Source organism: Phymastichus coffea, unplaced genomic scaffold (genome assembly GCF_024137745.1).
Source record: "Phymastichus coffea isolate CEN01 unplaced genomic scaffold, Cenicafe_Pcof_1.1 PCOF00110, whole genome shotgun sequence".
Taxonomy (NCBI): Eukaryota; Metazoa; Arthropoda; class Insecta; order Hymenoptera; family Eulophidae; genus Phymastichus; species Phymastichus coffea.
The window spans coordinates 103,254-131,137 of NW_026706921.1; the positions used below are offsets into that span (position 1 = coordinate 103,254).

At 40.1% G+C, this 27,884-nt stretch overlaps 1 protein-coding gene across 1 annotated transcript; it reads right to left on the minus strand.

The window, feature by feature from the left end:
- Positions 1–552: 552 nt before the first annotated feature.
- On the minus strand, positions 553–27,884 carry LOC131670476 (oligodendrocyte transcription factor 1-like; the record flags this gene model as incomplete). The annotated part of the gene is made up of 2 exons (XM_058946102.1): positions 27,186–27,884; positions 553–931 (listed from the first exon to the last, which is right to left on the minus strand). Coding segments are annotated over exons 1-2 (453 nt in total), but the record flags the coding sequence as incomplete, so codon positions are not given.

The following is a 27,884-nucleotide window of genomic DNA, read 5'->3' on the forward strand; positions in this document are numbered from 1 at the left end:
TTCGTCAGCCCTTTGTGCGCGTCACGCGAGTACTCGCGCCAAGGAGTATTTAGCCGAGGTACTCGACTTCTCTCGCAGCGGCGGCGACAAATCTCCATTGAACTCGCCGCCGCGTATATGCTTTCTTTCGCGAATGAATGAATGGATACTGAATAAAATACGCTTTTTACGCTACTTTCATTTTTTTACGAGCTTTCTACGTGAACGGGAGAGTGAGCTTGCTTTTTTTTTATTTTTCTCCTTTTGTGCTTTGGATACCGAAAGGCAGCAGGAAGTTGCGCGACTGGATTGCGTGTGTGATGGAAACTCGCAACAAGAAAAAATGCGCGACATGGAGCTGTCGTCAGTGTGAAGTTACTTTGGCGATCTTAAAAATTTTTCGAAGCTCGCGTCGCTTCGAGACAGCATCGACGAGTCCCTTTTTAGCGAAAACGCTCCTCCGATTGTTCGCTAAAAAGGAGTAAAAATTTTGAGCATAATCCGAGGTGTAACCAAAGCGAGTTTCCACCAATACGCCAACTAAATCCTAATGGAAATGGCATTCGCACTAACCTTGGATAATTTCTCGCCTTCGTGGTGCGGCAGGAGGGTCCTAAGCGACTGGAAGCCAGCATTGATGCTCTGCATACGTCTGCGCTCATTGCTGTTGGCGATTTCTCGCCGCATACGTTTCTCCTGCTCCATGTGGTTTCGCGAAGAGGCGCCACGGCCGGGGTTGGCGTTGCCGTTCAAGCTGACGTTTTGTGACGACGAACGGCTGCTTTTGTGTGGCCTCGAAGAAGAGCTCGAGCTCGTCGTCGTGGTCGTCGGTGGTGTCGTCGGCGAGGCTGATTCTAACACGATCCCGAGTGGCTGATGCTTGCGTTCCGGCTCTTCTATGAACTCGCTGCCCAATGGCAGCCCGGTACACTCGTCGACTGTCTCGCCGCTGCTGCAAACGTCAAGACGGATATTTTCGATAAATGACAATAACAAGTATTCGCGAATATTCGCTGCGAAGAATTTCCTCCGCCAACTGAAGTATAACGCCGATGCACATCAACGCGCACAAGTATATAACCGCGGGCGGTGAGTAAGAAAAAACGAGAAAAAAAAAAAAATAATAAAGAGTTGACAGGATCTATCCCGTGACCGGCATCTATTTTTAATTTCCTGTTAAGCGAGGAAAAGGCGATCAAAAGCGCCAAAATGACTCTCCATCGTCGCGAAGCCACGAACCCCATTAGCGCCACGCCGCCAGGCACCGCGCGCACGTACACGGCTCTAATAAATTTAGCCTCGCAAGCGGATATTTCAAAGCGATTTCCTGCGGTAGCGCGCTGTGGCCGTCAATTTTTCGTACAAAAGGGGCTGTTTCGCTGAAAATTAATCGCCCCGCAATTTTTGCATTTTTTTTTTTTTCATCGCTGTTGGTACACGTCGATCAAAGAGGATTTTTCTTTCCAGCCTCGTAACAATTCGTTTACCCCCTCCTTTTTATATATGCTTCTTGCTCGGTGATTTTTGAAAGCAGTCTGCGGACTGCTGCTCATTTGATTTATCGTTCAAAGAGGGACGGTGTAAGGAGCGACGACGATGAAGGTAAGCTTTTAAGGAAATTGAAAGCGACGATGAGCGAAAAGACGAGCAAGCGCTAAAATGAGAACAATCGTTTAGAATAGTATCGAAGTATGGATTATTATGTTTAGTCTTTGCTATTCACCGGTATCGGTAGGATTCGCCTTGAAAGCTCAGATATAACATCCGACATTGAATCCTTAATTTACGATGGTTGTCTTTACTTTAACTGCACGCCAATAAAATTGAATTCACGCGGCAACGCAACAGAGCTAAACTTCTTATAAGTTGCAACACATCTATTTGAATTTTACTGTGAGAAGTGAAAAGGTACTCTTTACAATATACTATATGCCACTTTAAAGAAGCCGGATTTGTACACCCCGTAAAAAGTCAAAAAACTATGTACAGCCGATTAAGTTTCACATTCTTATCACGACCAATAAACTGCTAAATAAAGCGGCTGAGAGAAAACAAACGAGAAGAAAAAAATCAGTGGGGCTCGCAAAGGCGAGAGAGAGAATAAATAAAAAGCAAGCGAACGGATAAAGAAGCTTAGGGTAGGTTACGGTCGAACAACTAGTCTTTATGGCGGAGTCAATTATTTGGAAGTGCTCGCGCGCGCTACGAGCAAGCTGTTATATATATATAAGGGCAAAAATACTATTTGCCGTCGAAGATTAATTGTGAAGCGAGGGATAAATTGTTGTCGAGGATTCGGAGTTGTTTTACTTTCGTCCACTCAAAGCTCCATAAATTGCCTCCTCGTCGCGCGTGTATATTTGTCAAGTTGCGCGCGCTTAAATTACGGAGCATCCTACGTACGAGTTTCCCACGCGTAGGTGTTCGTAAATACATATATGCATGCGCAAGAATGTATCGGGGCGCCTTCCGGCGCAGCCCCCTCAAGACTTTCCCACGGCGAGACTGAAAAAGAAACGCGCTCGCAGGTCGCTTTATCGCGAAATGTGCTTATGACGGCTAGCAAGTGATTTGTCGCGCGTGTGTCGCGGAACCATTTTCCACCACGTGAGAACTACTGTCGGCTATCATTTACTTTAATTCGGTGTACGAAGCATGTCACGATTCACAGTGATAGTAGAATCGGAAAAGATCGATGGTTCACGTGCCGCATTCGAAACCAACCTTTTATCAAATTCGATGAAATTTGCCAAGTGACAATACGACTCTGGTGATGCGTTTTATAAAATGGTATTGACTTCGTATGTACTCGTACATAAAAGCTGTCCGATGACGGACAATCTGCTAGTTTTGATAACAATTGTTGCGCACGCGATGACGAAAATAGCGACTATTCAGAAAGTAGCCCGCCGGAAAAGAAAACAATGAAAGATCGGTTCTTCCCTTCCTCCTCGGCTTCGGCTGTCGAAGGGGAAAAAGAACGGTGTCGTCGTCAGCGTCGCCGTCGCGCGCGCGTTTACGTACGTACGTACGCGAGAAACATAGCGTGCGCGGATAAATATAGCGAGTTTCGTGCAAAATTGATTGGATGCAATCCGAGAGTAAACGTCCGGATATTAGGAGAGAGGTCAGGGGAAGAGCATAAAGCGCGCGCGCAACTTCGAGCTTGTTGTGCGTGTGTGGCATTAGCTCCGATCGTGCAGCGAGTGCTTCATGCCACGACCTACGACAAGTGAATTATGTTGCAAACAACGCGGAGCAAAGAAAATCAACATTCCAACTGTCGTACGGCAGACTCTGCTGCGATATAGGATTACGAATGGCGTTGGGCTGAATCGCGTGTTCTCCGATTTTTCTCGTCGTTCGCGAATCGATAAAATTCAACGGCATAGACGAAATTATTGACTTTTTGGCTAGATTTCGTTCGTAAATAAAGAAAAGTATATACAGAAGTATAACTGCGTCGTAGCCCAGTTGAATTCGCGGCTATATAATGCTGAAATCGATGGCGCAGTCAGCTGCATCGCTTATTAAGAATCAGCTGAGCGCGCGCGCATGCATACACGTCGCCACGCGATCGAAGACAACGTCAGAGCCAGCGCCCGGAGTCATACAAAACTTTGTGTTACACGCGGACGCGTGTGCGTCGCAGTCACGTTTGTGGCTTCTAATGGTTCACGGCGAACTTTTATAATCGGTTTGGTTCTTATAAGAAAGCTTTTTTTTCTGTTTTTCCTACGGAGAGCCATTGTACTCTGTGACAGCTCTTTGGAATTGCTTTAGGTTGTTTCGTAGAAGCGATTCTTTATACTGCATGCCAAGTCACAGCTCTATTGTTTACTTGTTCGTCTGTTTAATATTATTAATACTCGAAATGAAAATCGAAGCAACACAAATCTACGTTCTATTGATTTAAATACACTTGCAAAAATAAGTAATCATTGTCAATTCGTGATCATTTTTCGAAAGAAGACGAGCGGAGTCTCCGTCGAGTAATTGAACATGCAAGACTGTGAATAAACGAACCTCAGCTAAAAATAAATCAAAAGCAGCATCAGTTTTCGAAGAAAAGAAAAATGTCTGTTAACAAGAACCCAAACAAGATGTTCGACGACGTTATTAACGAGGCAAATGCGACACTTTGTCGATAGACTGAAGAAGGTAGAAAAGGAGGAGAAGAAAAGAAAGGACAAGATGTTTAGCCGCGATGGTATAGTTGGCAAAAATAAACAAGGCAATCGGCTTCCGCATTGATTGGAATACGATCAATTCGAGCAACGTAGTCGAGGCAGAGAGAGAGAGAGAGAGAGAGAGAGAGAGAGAGAGAGAGAGAGAGAGAGAGAGAGAGAGAGAGAGGAGAAATTCGTCGACACGGAAAAATGCCGAGCGGAGAGAAAAAAGAAACGAGATGTGAAGCACAGCATCCGAGGAAATTGGGTTGCCATTCGTGCAAAAATAATCAACCGTTTTATAGAATAATTCGTTTCTAAGAAATTTTCACTTGATAAAGAGCATCTGGAAACTCAAGCGAGCCATCAAACTAAATTATCATTCGATGAAGTTACAATCGCCGGGCGTATTAGCGCCAGAGCAATGTGAACATAGAATAGAGAAGGGGATAAAATTAATTCGTCCACTTCATTATTATCGGAGCAGTCGCTGTGCTCGCAGTAGCGCAAGAATGAAAAAAAAAGCGGTCTCATTAAAAAGGCGGCTAGTAAATAAGCGAAATAAAAGGGCGGAACGGCGCCGCAGCCACAATACGGATGCGCAATAAAAGGTAATTGATTTGCACGGCAGCGGCAACGTTGCTTTCTATAGTCGGTAACGAACCAATGCCAAGAATCTACGTTTATTTTCTACCCATTGGCTGCGACGAACCTCGACTATTTTCAGAACACACGCCAGACGCAAAATAACAATGCAAAACTTCAGTCGGGTTAACGGTCCGTCTGGTCACTGCTCTACTTTCCGAATTTTCGAACATCTTTTTGCGTCTGTGTGTGTTTCGTAATAAGTCGAGCTGGGTGGTCAGCTGTTTCGAGCTGTAATTACACGGCTTGTTTGACTCAGCGTACTTTGTAATTGAGATGATACATCAGCGAAACGCTTTTTTTTCCAAATTGCCGTCCTTTCACGAGAAATAAAATGTACACTGCGACTTCGAGTTTTGTCATTGTCAATGTCTACAGAGCTCAGTATTATCAAATTAAATACGAACTGGCAGTAATCGATTATTTGACATTTCATGCACATGTTGTCAAAGTAAACATTCTGTTGTCGAATAAAACTCGTATACACAATTGCTCATTCAAAAAAAAACTCAAATTTCTTTCGTTATCGGAGGAATGTGTATGAGAACGAATAAAAGTGATAATTATAAAAGCTTTCATTAGGAGATTAAACAAATAAAAGATGACAAGTGTTGATTGACATTATTAATTTTAGGGATTATTTATTAAAAAAGCTAATAAAGAAACATGCCTTGAATTTATATTAAAGCATCAGTCATAATGATAACGAGATTTATTGTTAATAAACTGAAGGGTAACTTTAATGGCTCTGGCTAATCAGCTGTATATTCTTTTTCAAGATACATAAAAGATTTTAACATCTTGCAATCGGAAACGATCTTTGATTAATGTTGTCGTTATCGCTTCGATACTAGTTTACAGCTCACAAATCACCATTTGGTTAACTTTCAAGCAAAAATGATATTAACATCGTCCAAGTCCATATTCAGTGCCAACGAGATATGCATGTCATCAATTTGCTTTTTCTCATTTCGAAGCAGAGCAGCGCATTTTCGTCGTTTACAGCACTGTTAATGCCTCTCTTATCATTGACCTAGATTCGCACGGCAAGAGCTTTTAATATTCATTCACGCGCGGCGGCAGCTTTTATTTATTGCCCGGTGCGAGGCTCTAAGCTGTTGTGAAATCAGAAAGAAATTGCTTATCGACATTGCCACGGAAAACACCACTTTTTCTTCTTCGAAGGCCAATGGCTCTTGAAAAAGAAAACTTGTATCGAATTCGATATGCGTACGCAAATATAAAGTACGTTCCTCTTTGCATGTGCAGCCTCGGCGTTGATTTACCTCGGCAACGGACGAGAATTTTAATGTCGATACGATATTGCGATTGGATTTCCACTCGTGAAAAAAAATTGCGAGAAGTTCGTTTTCGATATGCTCAAACACGATTTTCAATTGTAAGAAATCGCTGCGTATGCGTATCATTTGTGGTTTGTAAAACGCAAATACTTTTATTTGAATGAAATCCCATAAAGAAAGGTTTCGTCTACACCGCAAGATAAGAATTATTTTTCTTTGAAATAAAAAGTCACGCGTAACTCTAAGCCTCTTTCCGATAATTTCTTCGATATTTCGAATATCCTTTCATAAAAGTCTCGTCAATTCATTACCCCAATACAGGCATCAGCATTTTATTAAGCTGCCGTCGCGTCAGAAGCAGCGCATAAAAGATCAAAGCATTTTGAGCCAATCAGCAAACCAAAAAGAATCTGGTTGCAAAAAGCGCAAGTGGCAGTCCTTGAAAGTGCTGTAGCAAAACAGAGAGACACGAAGAAGAGAAACAAGGACAACGAGAAACAGCTGCTTGGTGATCTTTTGCAGGGCAGAAGGGAAGATGTCGGTTCGCGATAAACAACGAAACTGCAAGTAACCGTCGCCTTGAAAACGAGAGAAAATGAAAACAAAGGGGGAAAGAAAAGAGAAAAAAAGGAAAAAACAGGGTAAAAAATTGATATACAACCAGCCGGCAACGTTGTGTCCTTGAGACGTGCACACGCACGACGCACGACCACGAGGAGAGTTCATTCATTTGCTCGAGGCTGTAGAAAGGCCGCCGGCCGGCTGTAGTTCAAAGATGCCTTAGCCGCGAAAAAAGAAACAATTGATACCTAAGAAGAAAGCACTGCTTCGAATTCCTACGATGACTATATAAGTCACATTTCAAGCAGAGCACCTACTTCGAAGGCATCCACTTACGGGTAATAAATAGACACTGTGAAGGCGCAACAATTTCTCGGAATCAACGAGCCGCTACTTGCTCGAAAGAATCATATCATAGATACAAGCCAGTACACGGCGTGTATAGAGCCTATGTTTTTTACAACGTCGATCATTACGACGTCGCATTCTAATAAGTGGTCGTAGGATGTACGTCCTATCGATCTGCGGAAGCGCAATGACGTTCTCTCTTCTGTTCCGTTTCGTGTTTTCTCTTCCATGAATTATTCGCCGACTACCCAAGCGCAGTTGACGCTCGCTGCCCGTCAGCAAATTAAAAGCCGAATGACGCGCTGCCCATCGATCTCTCTTTTCCCGACTGCGCACAATGTAAATATATCCACGTGCCGCCTTGCCGTCCAGTCGCAACGCTTCCAGTTACACTTAGATCGGCAGAATAAAAAAAAAAAGTCGCGGCGGCGTGTGCTGCGCGCGCTTTATGGCGAAAAGAGAGAACTCAGCCGACGCAACTGCGCAATAGAGCCCGATGTGCTCGCGACTATAGCTTAGTGCCGTCGACCCACTTCGCCCGTCGTCGAGGAACTTTGGCCAGTGGCTACGACACACTCAAGAATGTGTCAACTTTCATGTTAGCGTAGGCTCTAACGGCACCGGAATGCTGCAAATAGACTATGCACCCGACGACGGACCGACCAATTTTCCCACGTTCATTTGGAATAGACGCACGAGTAGACGCGCGCGCGCCGCACGTGCTTTCCTTCTTTTCGGCGCCACTGCGATATATACACATTCGTGCGTTTGGCATCATACACATACACAGATTACCTAATCGTTCAATGCTGTGCCGGATCCTATCTTAGCGTAGATTTCGCAGTTGTTGTTTCAAACTGGCATACGTTTTCAGCATGACTTTTCAGCGATCAAGTCACACTTTATCGACTTTCTCTTTAGATGGTATCTATTGGATATTCGATTATAGTCCTCGAGTAGCAATATTCGATGCGTCAAGTGCGCCACAATTGTCAAGTTCACTTCCAACAGTTTAATTCTGTTTGCGCTGCTGGAAACTGTTTACTTAGGATACGAAAGTAAATGGACCAGACGACGCCGTGGTAATAAGAAAAAGCGAGCATGCTCGCAGTCACACGGACGTTGTAGGCAGGTGTGTCTGAACGCTCTGGTATTCCCTTCCGCGACTGAGGTATGTCGCCTCGCGCCGTATCAGCTGGTGCGTTGCGCACATACATCGCGACTGCACTGACGTCATCAAAGCAATACACAAACGCCAATTGACTTGCTTTATTATTCCGAAGCTATACACATGAACTACCACGGGAAAAACGCGCACGTCTCGTGCTTTATTCTCTCTTTCTTTCCATCTTCGATTTCTTTATAGGATCGATATTGCTCAGCGTATTAATTTTAAAGCGGAGTTCGCGTAACAAATTGAGCGCGCGGTCGCTGTGAAGCTCGTTATCGGAAATAGTATTCTACGATGTAGTATTCTTTTTTTTCTCTTCGCTCTTCTCTAAGAAAAGACACATTCGCAAAAGCGATACAAAACGTGGACGACTTTGTGCCTACGTGCGAGGCAATCGCGTAGCCTGAATTTTGCGCTTTATTCGAAAAAATGACAGTGGCCGTGCAACGTCGCATCTCCCTTTTCTACGACGAAGAATGAAAAGTACACGGATAGAAGAAGAAGCGATGAGGAAGTAGGTCGGCGAGAAAACTAGCCCAAGCATCAACAGCGGCAGGTTACACGCACACATATAGACTCTCTATCACTGACAGCAGCTCGATGTTAAATATAAAACTCCACCCGCGTTATTAGCTTTAGTGCACCCGTGTCTGCTTTTTTATTATTGTTTGCGTATTAAACGCAATAAATTGTGTGATTTTCTAAATGAATTAAGATAACAAGAGGATGTGCGGATAGTACGAATAAGAACAACGAATGTTCAATAATGAAAGTCTGTAATATTACTCGAGACATTCGCGCAGAAAATCAGCTCGATTCAGTAAATTTATTTCCATAAGTGCGCGATCATAATACATGCAAGAAAATATAGCAACCAAGCGCGAAATAAAATTTTAAACGTTCGTTGTAGAAATGAATTTTCAGCTGCAAAAAATCAACGCGGTTAGACTCGGTCGAATGTTAAACTCAATAACTTTATGGGACTTTCTTTCTAAACTCTCAATTATGTAAGAATTGCGAATCATCATCGTGAAATTTACTGGAGCTTCCCCATAAAATTTAGTGTCACGATAGCGTCGCGTGGCTGCTTCGCGAGACTGTCGGTGTAATTTTCCCAGCGGCGCTTTTCTTCGCGCAGCCTACTGAGTGCACACGTGCGACTTGCTTTAATGAAAATGGAGAGCATGTTTACCTGAAATCTCAGATAAAACGTGCCTTGGAACCTTCCGAAAGGGTCGTTGGAATAATTTTGAAATTGCGATTTCCGAATACTCAACGTTCTCACGCTATATTTTGAAAACGAACGCACACGCATGAGCATTCGCGCAACTAAATAACCTTATCGAGCGAGCCGATAATAACTGATTATACACGCGTGCAAAAAAAAAAAAGTGGAACGGAGCAATAACTTACGATATTAGAGGATGAAGAATTTAATCCCGAGAAGCCAAATGAGCGAGGGATAAATTACACGAGCAGAGAAAACCAGATGACGAAAAGAGTGTATCGTCGATGTAAATCAACCACGACATTAACTCCTTTATTTATTTTTTTAAAATTATTTCAGGAAGCACGAATTCATCCAAAAGATAAAGACGTTTTTTCTTTCGATGAGATCGATAATAAACTATCGGGACACTATTTCCGGATCGGACGCGTTGCGATCCCGCAGTAGCTTAACCAAACAAAATGAAAAAGTGAAAGAAGGCCGCGCTGAAAAAAATCATTCGAATAGAAAAAGAATCTATAGGAGCTTATAATATTACGCAACGTGCGAGTACTGGCGCACCGAAATCTCAGCTGCGACGAGGAAAATACGGCGGCGGCAGCGTGAGTCACCAACAGCTGATGCGTGGCGCCACTCAGCTGGTTGTTACCGCCACTGCCGGCTGTCATTCTCCGCCTGCGCGCGCTGGCTGGCTATCGGGCTTTTTCTTTTTGGCGCGCGAACGATGTTTGTTCTAGATTTACGTTTCTTTGATGTTTATTATAAAAGCTTCGAGTGTAAATGAAACGGCCGATACTATTTTCAACACTCTGTGTATTTCGGTACATCGATTTTATTGATTAATGGATTTTCGGTAAGCTTAAAACATATAATTGCCGACCACAAATAAAAAAAAAACAGAAATATAACGAAGAAAAATTTACGAAGACGCGTGTGATTTATAGAATTTTCCCGTAAAAAATGAACATTAATGACAAAGTGCAAAATGTCATTACAAACAATCAGAAATTGATACGTCCGACGTCGAGGCAATTTTTCCCCATATTCTCTTCTTTTGAAAACATTTCGAAACGTGTGTGTGTGTGTGTGTGTGTGTGTGTGTGTGTGTGTGTGTGTGTGTGTGTGTGTGTGTGTGTGTGTACGTACTGCAGAGCCGCTGCTGCTTACATCAAGTAAAGGGTCCGTGGCTGCTGTTTGCGCAAACATTCATATACGAGCTCGTGTGTGTGTGTGTGTGTGTGTGTGTGTGTGTGTGTGTGTATGCGTCGTCGCGAGACTTCATTTCCCGGCGGCCACTACGGCAATTATTGTCTCGGCTTTGTCACTGCCGCCGTCGTGTGTCTGCAGAGAGAAACAAACACAGTACACTGTGTGTAAGCTGCTTCAGATTTTAGCGATGAGAACTTTGATATACTTTATAAGGGAAACATTTTTCAAATGTTTTTGATGATTACTATTGAAGTTCCTAGGTTACAACATAGTACACTACCGCCAAAGATCTATACTTACACGTTAATGAATACAAATGTCACACAATGAAGTTAACACCTATTATTTTTTTTCCATGAAGCGTCCTCATTGAGTGTACAAAGTTCTGCTTCGTTTTCCCGACACAATGTTGCACCGCGCGCGGGGCACAATAGTTTCAGGCGGTATAATTTACATCGGGCATCAATTTTTTTTTCCGAATGTTCCTTTTTTTCACCTTTTTTTATCGAGCTCGGTGCAATTACGTGCTTGGTTAAACATTGTGGGAAAGCCGCTTGTTTTCTCATGATAATCTACCGTCACTTCTTCGGTAAATCATCACAAAATATCTCGTCAAGCACACAATGATAAAATGATAAAAAAAAGTCAACTTGGTCGTTAAATACTATACATTTACTATACTTGTTATCGATTCTTCGGAAAGAAAATGGCCATCTGGAGCGATTAATGAATTCAAAATGCAAGTACTGGAAAACAATATGCAAGACGACAAGCAAAAAAATTGAACAGGCATATATAAATCAGTCTACCGGTTTTTTTTTCCATCGCAGAGGTAAAAAACGCACGATGCGACTCTGTTTTCTCTCAGCAACAAGAGAAGAGAAGAACGTCTGAACGTCACGTGGCCGACGAGCCGGAACACAGAGAGAGTTAGGAAAAGAGAGAGAGAGAGAAACAGACAGACAGAAAGAGGCAGACAGGCAGACAGATATAGAAAACGAAAAAGAGAATAGGAAAATTCTTATTGTCGTGTCGTGTACTTCGTCAAAAGGGAAGGAAAGTAAGGAGATCATTTTGAGCTGCTCTTGTTTCGATCGCGGTTTCGATTTTTGTTTGATTGTGTTTTCAGGAGAAAATCTTTTTGATAAAAATCCGTGAAAATAAATGTCACATTGTTATCGTATCTACGCATTATATTGTTAATTGAAAACCTCAGCGACAGCTAACAAGACCATTTCCAACGATAGACATGAGAGCGAGGAATTCCACCACTAGAATCTGAAATGATAAACACGTCCACCAAAAAAGCTAAGAATATAATCTGTTTTGGATGAAAACGGCTGACTGAAAAAGACACAACGTAAAAACAGGAGTTGTGCGACAGATGCCAACAACGTAACAGGATGACTTTAACGCGTCCCCGAAGCAGCTTCTTTTTTCGTAAATCCCTCTCTTCGTTCGACGTCTTTTCCGTGAAAGAGAACGTTATCACACGATTTGACGGGCTTTACCGTGGACCGTCGATTTCGGGCTTTGCTGATGTTTCTCTTTTTCTCGATACTTTTTCGATGTCAGAGGATATTGTTTGTGAATTGTGATGTCGTTTATGATGAAAATCGACAATATATTGACGTTGTCGTATACGCAATTTTTATAAATTTTATATTTTATATTTATATTTATAATTTTTATATTTAGACTAATATTAAAAAAATGATTATGCAATAAATTATGCAAATAATTAATTTTCATTTGTGACTAGACTTGTCAAAGTTATTAACAAATCGCGAATTTTATTAACTGCAAGTCAAATTAAATTTAAATAAAAAAAAAAGAAACGTTATCTAGTCAAAATTCGAGCTATTCAAAGCTATTTAAAATTCAGCATACGTGCCGATGAACACGTACAAGACCCCTCTCCTGGAAAAGCACGCGATAGTTAGATCAAGATGTAAAACAGCTGAAATTTCGTCTACATGATAATTACATTTTTCCTACCTAGACGGTGTATGTAGTATATGAGCTCTTGCAAGTTCGTTTCCGAGAGAAAAGAAAATTTCGGCGTTTAAAACAAAAGTGTTCAACGGTATATTTAATCTTTCCCAGGGTTAACGTAACGTAGGCCACACAGACAGACACGCACACACACTTGTGTAACTCTGCTTTCATTCTTGTCTTTCTTTCGTCATTCAGCGATGTATTTTCGGACAACAGAACTTTTGAATTTACGATATTACCGCGTTGCGTAAAAGTCAAACCCGTTCGCTCGATGATACATTTCTCTTGGTTGTCGCTTGTAATTGAACGACAATCCTTGCCTTATGCATTTGCTGGAGCAGATATAAGTTGCCGCCAGAATAATTCAAGCATAAAGAGTCTGCCTACTTTCAACGACTTCATGCCGCGCAAACTTTTCACGTATAAAACCAGCGTGTTTGTCCGAAGAAAAGAAAAGACGAAGTCGCGAACATCTCGCCCACGCGAGCGTTCGGCCTTCAACCTCTTAAACCCAATGGCAAAGAGGGGAACGCTGGTCTCGTACGGCCCTGAACTCTCTCTTTCTCTCTCTCTCTCTCTCTCTCTCTCTCTCTCTATCGCAGGTAAATCCCAAGAGGCTTTGTCTGCTGCTTCGTCGGTGGCGGAGGATAGAGAGCAGAGCAAGTGCCGCGCGCGAAACAGGAGAGGGACGCAGAAGAAACAAGGAAGAAGCATTTCATCAGCCAGATAAGCCTTCGACCAACTGTTCGATATATAAGATAGAAGGATTTGTCGTGGGATATAGACTTTGATTAGATAAAGAAACAGAACTTTTTTTTTCTTAATCATTCACAGCCGAGAAGCCACGCATTCCAAAGATAGGTCCACGGAAATAATCGCGATCTCGCGAGCTTTCACTTTCACTGGATTTCACGCGCGCGATTTTTTTTTCTTTTTTTTTTTCTGTACAGTTACACCTTGGCGAAACAACAAAGAATATGGAAAGTTTTTTTTTTATTCTTGTCGAACGAAATATGTATCGACTGTGACCGTGGGTGTATTTAACATAAAATAAACGCAAATGTGTTGCGTAATGAGCATTTAATATTGAAAAGGAAAGTTCTGTGGTGAATTATAAGATTGGGCTATTATCTATAATTTCAAGCTTTGCTCTCGCGAATTCTTTGATAAAAATATTGCAGATTGACTTATAAACGAAGCCAACAAAAGAAGAGATGATGGCACGACGAAGGACAGACACGTGTAATCGGAGAAAGATGCGGAGCGACAGGTAGCCATTCAAGGTGTGCGTGCGCGTGTACGTGCGCGTCTCTTTTTTATATATTTATGTGCGCTCGGTCAACCCCCATTTTTTTTCGAGCCATAAAACTCGCATACGCTTCTTTATAGGGGTAGAATCTCCTTTCGAGAGAAAAACTGTTATTATCTCACTTGAAACGCCCTATTTTCATGCTGTATAGCTGAGCTTAGAAATTCGATTAGAATCAGTTGTTTTTATTCTCTTCCCTTTTATAAATTAAAACAAATCTATCTGCCTACGCGAAAAACATAATATAATCAATAGATCAATAGAAAACATTTATAAGCGATGGAGATAGGAAAAACTATATGCACACGGCAAAAAAGTAAAGAAAGAAAGAAGTTATTGTCAAGTTATTAACCGCTCCATTAAAGTAAAGTATGAAGAAACAAAATGAACCGCGTATGATTTGTCTATAAGCTCCCCCGACCATGTATTGAACCGTCAAACCCACATGTGGTCGTTCTACTATACGTAGATACGCGCAACTTATGCATGCAATAAATGTTATATTAAAATATCCTACAGTCGCAATGACATTTTCTACAAAATACAGTAATTGTAATATATACGAGTCATTATAAAATTTATAAAAATTTTATTAATTTCTGTTATGGCCATAATAATTTTTGTATGATTATGTAGAAAAATTCATTGTGACAAATAAAAAATAGTTGTTATGTTATAATAATTATAAAAATAGGCTAGAAAAAATTATTATGAATCAAGCAAGTTTTACTATGAACATAGCAAATATTATTAGGGTCGGATTAAGTCGCTAGTGCGTGCGCAGTAGCAACTGGATATTGCGCAGAAGCAACTGGTCCGCGAATAAGTTGCAGGAGCCTCGTTTAGGTGGTAGTTCAATTCTCATAAGTGGCAGAATAAGTATTTGATTACTATATAAAAAAAATGTCAGAGTGAATCATTCGTGTAAAATGCGTGCAATCAAGCGGTTAACAGGTGAATTATATGTAACAGTTTATTTAAATGTTTTTAATATAAGTAATATTTTTCGCTTACGTTTACGCTGTTCTTGATCAATGTAGGTAAACAACATGGAGATGAGCCTACAACGTGTATTTCTTCCGACCGCAGCATTATTAGCTGTTTATTTTTTTCTGAGGAGATTAATAATTCTGTTAACGAAATGTCAAAAAAGTTTCCGATCTTTGACTACACTGACGTTGAACAATATCAACAAAGGTTACATGTAATAGATTAACTTGCTGATAAATAAATTGATAATATGCACCAAATATGTGTACATAGACATTAATGGTAATGCATTGATAAATCAAATAGACCATGTTCCAAAGAAGAATTTCAAGATTATTGTGAGTAATTCAAATCAATTATAATATTCAAATTTAATTTTCCGATCCAGTAAAAATGCCGTTACATAGTAAAAATTACCGATGTAATCGTCTGTATTCTGTTAAAGTAGTAATTGCTACGAATTCTAATAAATTTCACTGTTATTTAGAGAAATGTGCAAAATTTTATTAATACTGTGTACAATTGCACATTAGCAATTTTTATTACAGATTCTGGCAAATTTCATATTACCAAAATTTCCAAGCGTTTAATGATCAATATAAGGAGACGACGACGACGACGACGACGACGACGACGACTGCAACGCTATCTTCATGAATGTACGCTTTAAGAGAGAAGCGTTTGCTCATGAGAGTGAATATTTGACTAAATTATGGTTTCCCTCAAAGTATCTTACAAATGCTTCTATTCCATAAGGCATTCATCGAGTGGTCGTAAGAAAAAGGAAAAGTGCAATAATTGCCATTTTCTCACAAGACCTATCAATGCAATTTAAGAAGTCTTCGAACACTCATTTGCAAACGAACTTCCTATTAAATCCGAATTTGACGCTTGGTTACATTACGCGAAAATCGACACATTATATACATAATCGCTCTCCGTCTAGGCGATCAACTAATCACCGAAAACGTGCCTAAATCAGTAGCAGTAGCCAATTAATTGGGGGAGGGGGGGGGGGGATCCACCGGGTATGTGGAGCGTGAGAAGTCGCGGCAACTGCAGACAGTGCATTGTTGTCTGGCGAGGTCGCGAGAAAGGAGTACACGAGGGGAGAAAGAGAGAGAGAGTGTGCCGGTGCATGCGCGTTATATGTACATTACCTTTGTTCCAGCCAAAAAGGAAATTATCAATTGATTCGATACGAGAGGAAGGAAGGTTGAGATTTCTTTTTCCCAGACGGGGATACGTTTTTGTTGGCTTGCAAAATAATAACGCGGCGATAAAAACAAAAATCTGCATTCGAATGCAACAAAAGCCTCAGACGCGAAAGTTTGAAGTGGAATTCACGGCTCGGCGGCTACCCTAACAGCAAAGAAGAAGATGCGATGGAAGACTTCATGGATGGCTGGTCACCCTTCTCTCTTTCTTTCTCATTACATCGTCGTCGGATGGCGGCGAGGAAACACGACAGCTGCTTGCACGCCTATCCGCAATTGCCGCTGCTGCACTTGCTCGAGTTTTAATTAAACTTTACACGCGCGCGCGTGTGTGTATTTTTCGCTGTCCGCGTATGCGACTCTGCGCGCGCCAGAGGGAACATTTTTAATATGACGTTTGATTTTTTGTCGTTATCCTTCGCGCGCGACAAGTTATTAGAAGGGGGCAACAGAGTGAGCGTTGCTCGTATCACGAGGCCGCCGCGCGTTCGTTTTTCGACTGCTACGCGCGCTCGCTTCATTAACATATCTGCAAGAAACAGAGGGACAATTAAAAAGCCAATACACCTGGCTCGCTCCTGTCTTCTTCGTCGATTCAAAAAGAAGAGCGTTCGTTTAAAAGCACCCGATGCGTATTTATAAGCGAGCACGGGCGTGTAGCCAATAAAGCAAGTGTCGCAAAGGTAAAAGCGCCAATGCGGCGCCTCTCGATATGCAGAGCGCGGACGTTGAACTAGATAGTGGCTGCGAGCAACGCACATGCACATACGCGATACCCTTCCCGCACACAATAATAATTCGCTCGCTGATTTACGTATGTGCGGGCTGTGACGATTGCCAGTTGCAAGCGCAGGAATTTTTCACATTAGCATATCTACCGGCTGTGCCTTTTCGACTATTCCAATTGTTCTTTTCGTTTCCTTATCGAAATTATTTAATGTAACTTTCCAGTTTTGTTATCTCGTTATATATCGACAGGCATACAATCCATTATGCAAATCAACCTTACACTACTTTCTCTCCGAATTGAAAAAAGCGAGATTCGAAAAATCAACAAGATAATAACTGTGCGGGTATAATATTCGCGGGGAAGTAAACACTGACGCCGTCGTCGTCGTCGTCGTCGTCGTCGAGGGTTGCACTTGACTGGCCTCGTCTAGGAATGGACTTAGACTCTCTCTCTCTCTTTCCACGTAATATTTCTCAATCTCGTTAATTCGACGTGTGACCGCTAAACGGATTTCTTTCGGCCTTCCAGCACATACGTGTATATCCGAATCACCTACACACACACACACGCGCGCGCGTGCGCACACACCGACCACTAGCGTTTTCCTTTTATTTTGATTGAAATACGAGCGCGATTGGCGAGCGGATTGATGGTGAGGTATTTCGCGCTCATCGTCGATTGCTGTTCGTTTGATCATAAGGTTTCGACGATTAACACCTTTTTTTTGCGAAATTAAAAAGCAGTGCTTTCTTCATAAAAAGATTAATGATTGCGCAAATCAGGAGATTGCAAGGTGAAATAGCAGGAAAATCTTTTAGGAAACCGTACGTGAGTAATGAAAATTGACGTGAGACTCGAACTGACTGTTCTTTTTTTTTTCAGCGTCGGATAGAAAATCACAATTGATTGATATACGCTTCGCGTAAAATAAGTGAACGATGATCCTTGAGAGATTCACTTTTCTGACATAGACGCGAGCGGTTTTCAAAGATTGTCTTCTTCCACGAAGCGATTTCTTCCTGCCTGATGCACTTCGACCTTGCAACGCTAGCTCTCGAGTGCTGAATACACATCACGCACGAGCTAATGGATCGTTCGTAAAAAGTTTCAACAAAAGCAAAAAAAAAATTGTGCTATTTTTCTATCTTTCGAGTAAAGTATTGAAGGGGAAAAATAAATAAAACGTTGCACAGTCGACTAAAAATAAACGCGTCGTCAACTCAAGTGCCAATACACTTCTAATCTCAAGTGACATACTTTTTTAAATAATTATTACTACTGTCGAGTGACCCTACATAAGCGCACATTTAAAAAACACCCACTCGCAGAGCGTGTAAAGAAGTTATGTATTTTTAAGAAGAAACAGATCACGTGATGACGTAATTCGGCTTATCTTATTACAACCACACGCGAAACACTCGTGCGCTGTTATCACGTTCGAGCAAAAAATAAAAAAAAAAAAGACGCGAAAAATTCGCGCGAATGAATAATCCACATGCGTTCGATATTATATATTTTTTCGTTTAGATTTTCGATGGTTATTATCAAGCATAGACCGGCGGTGGCGACGACGCTAATTGCGCAATTGCGATTTATCGCCCGATCAACTGATCTAGCGACGACGCGCCGCACTGCCAACAGCTGTGGGACGCTGTTTTTCTTCTTCGGAGCATGCTTATGAACTCTTGAACTTATATAGCCCAGTAGAGTTACGATTGGAGGTGGATGTGAGAGCCGGAAGCTATTTTATTGATGGGATCGCACACAAATACTATAGTAGTTAAAGTGCTACATCCGCCACTTCGAATTTTCCTGTGTGTATTGAATAATGTTTTACGTATGCTGAAAACTGTAATCTTTAACAAATCGGATGAGAAGATAATTAGTTTCCTATCTCTTTTAGTTACTGAACTATTGCATTTGGTTATTATGCTTATAAGATTTTTTTCAACTTACAGGTCAGAAAATAGCATTGACGATTGCCTCAATTTTTTTCATATATGCAAGGTTTCAACTATCATATGCCGTGATTTAATTGACAATTTTGGAATATTAACCGACCCAAATGACTAGTTGACAAAGTTTCCTAATTTTAACGTTGATAACACGATATACAGTAAACCCATGTGTTTAAGTTGAACTTTTTTTATTTTTTTTTAATAAAGCACTGCAACCTCTTTTTAGAAGTTATTTTTCATAAGTTAAACAATTAATGTAATATTATTCATAAGAAATACATTGTCATACATTTTTAATACTTCTAAGCATTTAAATTCAGAGGTAATGTATTTCATATGGGTGACGTCATATTTGCACACTTAAAACGTTTATATTTAAACACGTGGGATTTTGAAATTTTGCCGTGTAATAAATGAAATATTTCTGTGACTTTTTGTTGTAATCAAAATTAAAAATAGTCTTATGCCTAAAAAAATTTTTAACCCCTTACATGTTAAATTGCCATTATTTTATTTAGAATTATTAAGTTCCAAAATTGATGATCTACGCAAAACAATCGAGGATCTATTCAACGAAAAATATGCCGTTCTATAAGTTATAGACTTACTCACGCGCGCGTGAGTAAGTCTATAACTTATTGTGTTTTTGTCATACAGTCCTAGTTTTACCGTACGTTTTCTAAGTTTTCATCTATTTTAAGAGAAAATGTATTACGCTTATGATTATTAGTTGAAAAAGAAGAGCCAACGCACGCGAAATTCGTTCTCTGATGTCAGAGTCGCAGTGGTAAGGATAGCTTATAACAACGACAAATTAAATTGATAAATTCAAAATTGTTGCGCGTTCGTTACATTGATTTATCTTCAATTATAATTAATCAAATTTAACTTTTTTTTAATTATATAGAAAATCTCACCTAATTCAAATATTTAGTTACTTTAATACATTTCTATCAGCTTAAGGGTTATAAAAATCGCATTAAGTATTTTGTGTGTTTAGTATGGAACGATCATATTGTTTATCCGAATAAATAAAAATGTAAATGTTTTATTGATATTAAGCTAATTGTTATGAAAGTATTATATGTACAAAGTAATATTAATTGCAATTAATTTGTAGTTTAAAAATTTAGTAGCGAAGGAACTAGAATTTTACAACTATTCATTATTTTTTCGATAGACAGCAATTTTCTTTTTAGAATATATAGGTCATTTCATATAAGTATTCAAATGAAAACAATAATTTATTAAATATCAATAGCATACATATTTTTTCTAAATTCGAGCTAAATTCTATGTAATGATATATACTGATAAGAGTTGATATTATCAAATCGTAGTTCCTTCCGTATTGATTCTTTAATTATGAAACTAATTGAAATTATAGTCATTTTGAGCATATGATATGAATAATTGTTAGTCCACCATTAATAAAATGTTTATATACCTCCTAATGAAGAAATCACTACAATTGTTGTGTACAAAATGCACAAAAAGCTATTATTGCTACCATAGCATGTAAATTTATGGGAATGTAATAAAAATAATTAAATATTTGAATTCGTCGAAATACCTTACATCAATTTAAAATGATTTCGAACTCGCTAATTCAATTTTTCGTCGTTACACTAAGTTACACCCACCTTAGTGACATAGTGCCAAAGAGCATATTTCACGTGCCTTGGGTATTCTTTTTGAACTAATTGTTTAATTTCAACTAATAATGATAAGCGTAACACACTTTATGTTAACATATGTAAAAAATATATAATAAATACTTGAAGAAATATATAGAACGGTAATTTTTTTTGGCTAAACAGAGCCTCGATTGTTTTATATAGTTCATTGACTTTGAGATCCAGTAATTCTGAATAAAATAATGGAAATTCAACGTTTTAAGGCGTTAAAATTCTTCTTTTTTTTAGATATATGGATTTTTTCCAATTTTAATTACAATAACTCACAGAAATATTTCATTTGTTATCAATGTCAAAACTAAAAAAAACTTTTTAAATTATTGTTTGGGACGGTTGATATTCAAAACTCATCGATTTAATCTCGGTATATGATAATTGAAACCTCGCAGCTTATGTAAAAAAGTCGCGTCAATTGTCAATGCCGTTTTTTAACCTGTATATTATTACAAAAAATTTTTATAATTACAATTAACAAACACGATAGCTTATTAGTAACTCAAAGAGATATCGGACTGATTGTCTTTTCATTCGATTCTTGAAATATTGTAGTTTGAAAAGAGTATACATCAATAATGTCCGTTAATATTATATAAAATAAAGCAATACGTTGAAAAAATGGCTATCGTTTGCATTTTTGTGTGACTTGAATTATTTATTATACATAACGTGCAAGGAAATTGAAGTGGCGGATATAGTACTTTAATTACTATGATAATCTATAAAATAGCTCCCTACTCTCACATCTATATTTCGTAACTAATTCTATTGAACTTTTAGACCAACTGCAGATCTTTAGATTTTACTTTTTTGTAATCAAGTTAATGAGGCGAGCGAAAGGAATTTATGGATATTACTTGTTACTTGGGAAGTAGTTTTACTCTTTCATGACGTTTTTTCTTCTTTAGACTTCATTCTTCTCGCCTGTTACAAAAGCACGAACATTCAAATAAGTCTGACAAACAAAAAAGTGTCGCTATGCGCACTTTATATAATTTGATTGCACTATCAGAGTGAAAACTCACCCCTTTCATCAACATCGCATGTACTCGTCAGAGTACTTCCAACATAAAAAACGTATAGACAGACATACTTTCAAGAAGCGTTGACTTTCCACGAACGAAAAAAATGGAAAAGAACAACTTACCTCGTGTAGCGCAAGTGCATTCTCGCGCTTCATTAGGAACTCGCGCGAGCATTCACCGAATGGAGGAGGGAGAGAGAGGAACAGTACGAAGGGATAAAAGTGTTAGAAAAGTAGGAAAACTAGGCGCGTACCCGAGATTGATCATTTTCCCTCTTTCGTACTCATGGGCGGTTAGATATTTCGGTTAATATGTCGTAGATCAAAATTAGATATAAGCTATTTCTGAAGGATGTGTGTGACGATGATACGACGAATGACGAGCCATTTCTAAAAAAGAGCTTGGAATCCTATGCAAATGGATTTGAGATGAAGTAGGAATAGTTTGCTATCTATAAATTGATCGTGTGAATAAACTCGAGCGACTGATGTACATGGTATTTATTAATCAAAGCGTAAACGCGACTATTTAAAATGTACTTTTCAGCAAGTCAACTACGTTTGAGCGAATTTACATACACACGCTTTCCGATATAAAGAGTTACGTGAATCACCAAGTTCGCCGAAGCATCGATTCGTTAACACATGACATCACACACGCATTCGAAGAAAAAATACACCGAAAAATGTACAGAACGGAGAGCAGCTGTGGTGACAAAGGAAAAATATATAAACAAGGTGAGAGAGAGAAAAAAAACACAGAGGGAGAGAGAGAGAGACAGAGAGAGAGAGAGAGAGAGGGAGAGGGAGAGACGACGACGGCGGCGTTGAGGTTATTTATAGCAGTCGATTATTGTGCAACGAGTGCGGCGCCTTTACGTAACTTACTGCATGCATGCATGACGCTGGCCGCGGGCCGATCGTCGCCGTCGTCGTCGTCTACCTCGGTCAAGTCACCCTATACACACAGTTGCGTTATTATATCTCAGTGCGTGCAAAGTTTCGCTTAGCTTGACTTTTCAACGACCTGAGTATATTTTCTCCAAGACGCCGACGACCATGTAGCCGATTGACATGATTATTATTGTTATTTTTGTTCTGTCAAGGTTTGATCTTCGACGGGATCTGCGAAGTTTTTTCCAAATTTGCTCTGCGATACGTAATTATTATCAGTATTTCAGTTATAATTGCGATCGTTGCTCATCAATGTGCAACTAGTACAGTACAATACTAGTTCAGAGAAGATTTTCGTTTCGTGTAATGCTCTTACCCGAGCGGAGCAAAGGTGAAATAGAGTTCCCGGTTTTGCAAGCACGCATGAAGTTGAGTTACGCGCAAAGCGAGTCGAAAAATTCGAATCCTGTTGGAAAATGAGACGCAATTCACGAATAATAAAATAATAAAAATTCCACAGCGAGAGTAAAGAAGATGTACAATAACGTCGCGAGAGAGCTGTAATAGCGGCACGAAGGGTCTTCAAAGCAGACGTACCTCTTTGTACGTGTACCACGTACACGCACTTAGACACGTGTTTACCAGGACCTTAACCATGCCTTTTTATCTCCCCGCCGTCTCATCGCACTTGTTTTTTTTTTCTTTTCTTTACGGTACGACGCCACGCGCGGGTTATCGTTTATAAGCAAACGAGACACGTGAAAAAGCTGCCGCAGCAGAAGAAAGAGGAAAAGGGAAAACTTGGGCAGCGTTAATTGATGCTTTTATTCAGATTAGCAAAAATTGCGCGGCTTTCTCTCTTTAGAGAGCGCCCGCGAGGGGATTAGCATTGCTAATTCGGCAAAAGTAGAGCTGCTGCGGGAGTGGTTTAATTTATTCTTACGCCGTATTAAATTGAGTAGTTTTGAGGTTAAGCGGGATGAAGAGAGCCGCTCGCCGACGCTGTAGTTAGAAAAATGAACTTACGAGAGAGCGAGAGCGAATGCGATTATCCTTACTTCATATCTCTCCCTGTCCTCTCCCGTCCACCCCTCTCGATTTGGCGAGCGGGAAATGCGAATTTTTATATTCCGTGTAATTGCTATTTTTAGCTTGGAGATGACTCTTTATGAAAATTTCATACGATTCGCAGTTTTAAATGAGGTTTTTTTATCTATCGGATTGCGGTGATTAATCAAAGACTATAGTTTCGAAAAACAAGACTCTTAGCCTTCCTCGAAAACTCGCCAATAAATTAATATATTCGCGAAAAGAGGTTGTAATGAAGAAGAGAAGAATCAAAAGAAGTCGTTCGAAGGTCGGCTTCCGCGAAAAAAGTCATACACACATGTGTGCGATACATGTATATAGATCGGTGTCCTCGACGGCAGACTCGTGTTTGTAAATATTTGACCGTTTCACCGATTACGAAGACGGCCGATAATGTACTATAAGAATGCTCTTTATATCATCCAATACAGAACATTTTACCAGAGAAAATGTAAACCCTCGCTTAAATATTTTTAAAGAATAAGTCCAATCCAAAAGCTTTTCTTAAAACAGTTTCTCCTCTTCATTTACAACTTCGTTTAAATATTTCGATGTCCAATTTTAAAGACGAAGTTATTATTGTTTGAGATGATTGCAATTCCATGACACACACGTGGTACGCATATGATCGTATCACTGCAGAATATTTAATTGAAAACGAGGCACGGTTTGAATACGATTCATCATAACAACAGACGATTAACATGTGTAGGTACCACACGCGATATATTATAATAACGACAATCGAACGACAGCAATTCAATTTATTCCGAAAGTATTGTATCACGTGAAAGCTTTGAATAACAAATCGGCCGAGTAGAAGTCATCTGCAAAAATACAAACAGTATCACATTGTTTTCGAAAACATGTTTCTTGATAGAAATACACAACTGCCGGGACCGGCGACAACAACAAAAAAAACGATAGAGAAAGAAGCTCAAGTCCACACACGTGTCTCGCACACAACTGAACAAAAACAAAATTCATACGCGTCAACGTCAACCTCTGCGGAGAAAGAAGAGGGAGGGAGGGGGCGCGGGGGAGAGCACAACTGTATAAAAAGATTAAGCACTGCAGTGTTCGATGCGACAAAGCAATCAAAATCCGAGCTCTACTATTATACCGGGCATATACACACGATGAATTTCGCGCAAAGGCGGACAAGCCGCGTTTCTATTCACTCGCGCCGTGCGACTTTATCCTCGGGAAATCCCCGGCAAAGAGAGAAAAAGAGAGTCCCAGCTGTTCGACCGGCGGGCGGCAGCTTTACGTCACCACGGATTCTCTATCTGCTTCTCGCTCGAAGTCAGACGCTACTGCTCTGCTCACGAGCGTCATACAATTCGCAAAGAAAGAAAAACAATTCGAGAGCGGCATGTCAATACCTCATTCGCGCGTTTTCGAGGTTCTCTTTTTGCGAACCGACGATTTCAACACTTTCATTTGCACATTTACAATTTGACAATGAGTTGAAGGACGGGCTTTAAAGACATCAATTGAAAATTAGTAGATTACGTATCCAGACTGGGAAAGTATTGGTAAGTCCACAGCACGTGAGAATTGACAACCGCGGCGAAGCCGAGGGTGTGAAACACGCGCTATGGATTTGTCAATACTTTCGCAGCCTTGTTTTGAGTTGTAATCTACTAATACTTTTGTCTCGATTGTCAATTTTTACGCGCTATGAAATTATCGATACTTACGCGGCTTGATTACGTAATTTATTATTTATGGCTTATGTTAATTTTAAAGATTTTTCCATTTATTATTGATTTGATCCTTGTGTTAAATGTTGTTTGCATTTTTCTATGATCAAACTTTACGTATGTAGCTGTAAAAGAGTGATATAGTTTTTTTAGAAAGTATCTAATTATTTTCTATTTTAAAGCGTTGTACTGCATGGTTTCAAATCGTAATCAGTATCAGAGACGTATAGCTTACATGCAAAGTGAAGCGACGAAAGAAGAGAAAATAAACGAAAGCGCAAAACTTTGGTAGGAAATGTTTCCTCAATTATGTCAACCGTCGTTGTAATCAACGGAGTCAGTCTGCTCGACATTTTCTGTGCACTGTGATTTTATTTGCCTCGGCTACACTGTATATAGACGAAACGGATGTAACTCGATCCATAGTTTAATTGAAGCTCATCAACAGAGGCAGCAAGCTTTCGAAGGGTAATTTTACGAAAAATTAGCCGGGGTAAATACGGTTTTGTGTTTATCGTGCACAAAGCGCAAGGTTTCGCATAAAATTGTAAAATAACTAACTCGATTGCCAACGCATATAATGGAGATGTGGGGGAGGGGATGGTACAGAATTCACGATATTTGTTTTGATGATTTAACGAGAATTCTATAAAATTATAAATTATATACTACATACTAGGAATGTAGAGACGTATAACTAATTTATAGTTATAAGCTTCCAAGACAAAGCGCAAAATATATAAGCTTGAATCAACTAATTTATTTATCATGCAAGTCTATTTGAATCAATTTTTCATTTCACAACTATATCCACACTACCCCATTACTTATAAATATTATGCTACATCTTATCGTGTACTCTAATTTCGCGTACTTGCAAAAAACACGTAGGTATACCAAAAAAATACATAAAGTTCGTGCACATTTGTCGAGGAAGGCGGAGGGGGGGGGGTGCTCCTTATATTACATATACACATGAAAATAACCGATGCCACCGACGAGCGCCAGCGACGACGGCGAGACACCCTCCTACACGCAAGCGCATACGCGCGTACATAAAAATAATTTTTCTCTCCCTCTTTGTCTGCGTGCAGGCCGCGAACACTTTCACACAAACAAAGTCAAGCAAATAAGCTTGCGCGCACGTGTTCGTTATTTTCGGACGGTAATTCATCGCACAACTAAATTAATAATTGAGCAGCTCGCGAAGTTAATATTTCATGGATACACGAGCCTCACGATCGCTTTTCGAAGAAATATTTTTCAAGCGACACGGAAGGTCTTGTACGTCCGCATGTGTACTTAGAAAGTAGAAAATGAGTCTAGGTTCGAATCACAACATTCCAATAAATGTTAAAGTAGAATATCAATAGGTCGTGTATCAGAAGTTTCATCGAAAAAAAGTGCATGATCGCTAAAGATATATAGGTGTCAGAAACTAACAATATACGACCAATAATTCTATTTGCGATAAATAATCAAACTTATCGATGTCTATTCTAATCGCGTCACGCGACAAGACGACCGTAAGAGCTGTGACGAAGGAAAAAGTAAAAAGCAAAGAAAGAACAAAAACGACATTGCTGAAAGAGAAAACAACACGCGTATGCACGTTACATCACAACACGCCGCCGCCGTCTGAGTGCCAAACAGCAGCGACGCGACTGCGGCAGCAGTGTGCGGCGCTTTGTCCTTCGCCGACCGGCTGAAACAGCTGAGCGCCGCCGGGAAAACACACAAACATACTTCGTGACGTGCTATGTATTTCACGATTCTCACAGTCGCTCACTTGCTCACTCTTTGTCAAATAGTTTCGGGGTCCTCGGTAAATATTATCCCCTTTACGTTTACACACTAGAGCAAGAAACGAGTAAAAAAATTTTTCATCGTCGACCAAAGAAAAACAAAATTAACGTTAAAAAAAAACATATAAAAACAAAACAAAGTAAAAAGGACACGACTAACCTGCAAAGATCCGCCTCCTGTTCCTCAGTCGCCTCGACTATTTCTTCGAGCAAATCGCTGGCGAACACTGACATAATGGCCGTCCGCCAGCACCACGCACTCCTTTTTTTCACGCGCACGCACACTTAAAACACACTAATCCTGGTTCTCGCCACTGCAATAAATTAGCACAAGAAGAGCTCTCCGACCCGACAACACTCGACGCAAAGAATTTTTCTTCGGGTAGAAAAATTTGAACGAAATCACAGCATTTGCATCAGCACTAATAGAAGTAACTGGTAGCAGTAGCAATGTAGTAGCGCCGGTATCGCGCTTTACGCGGGAAACTGCTGCGGAGAGCGAGAAACAGCTGTATGCGAGCGTATGTGTAAGTGTGTGTGTGTGGACTCTTGCGCGCCGGCCGGATTGTAGGAACGAACAGGGCCGTGGGCATACGCCGGCGGTGCCCTCGCGTTAAGTGCCGCGGTGCTGCTGCTGCGGCTCTTTGCCTATCATCATTTTTTCTTTTTTTTTCTCTCTCTCTTTTGCTCTCGCCGTTTTTGTAACACTCGTGGCTTGTTTTTGCTTGTCAAAAAATATACAAATTATCCACACTAGTTCACACACTCTATATATAATTTGTCGATATCTTTACACAGCACGTTCGTCTTCGAACGACACACACTTCAACACACAGTTGATCACGTGTGTGGTTGTATA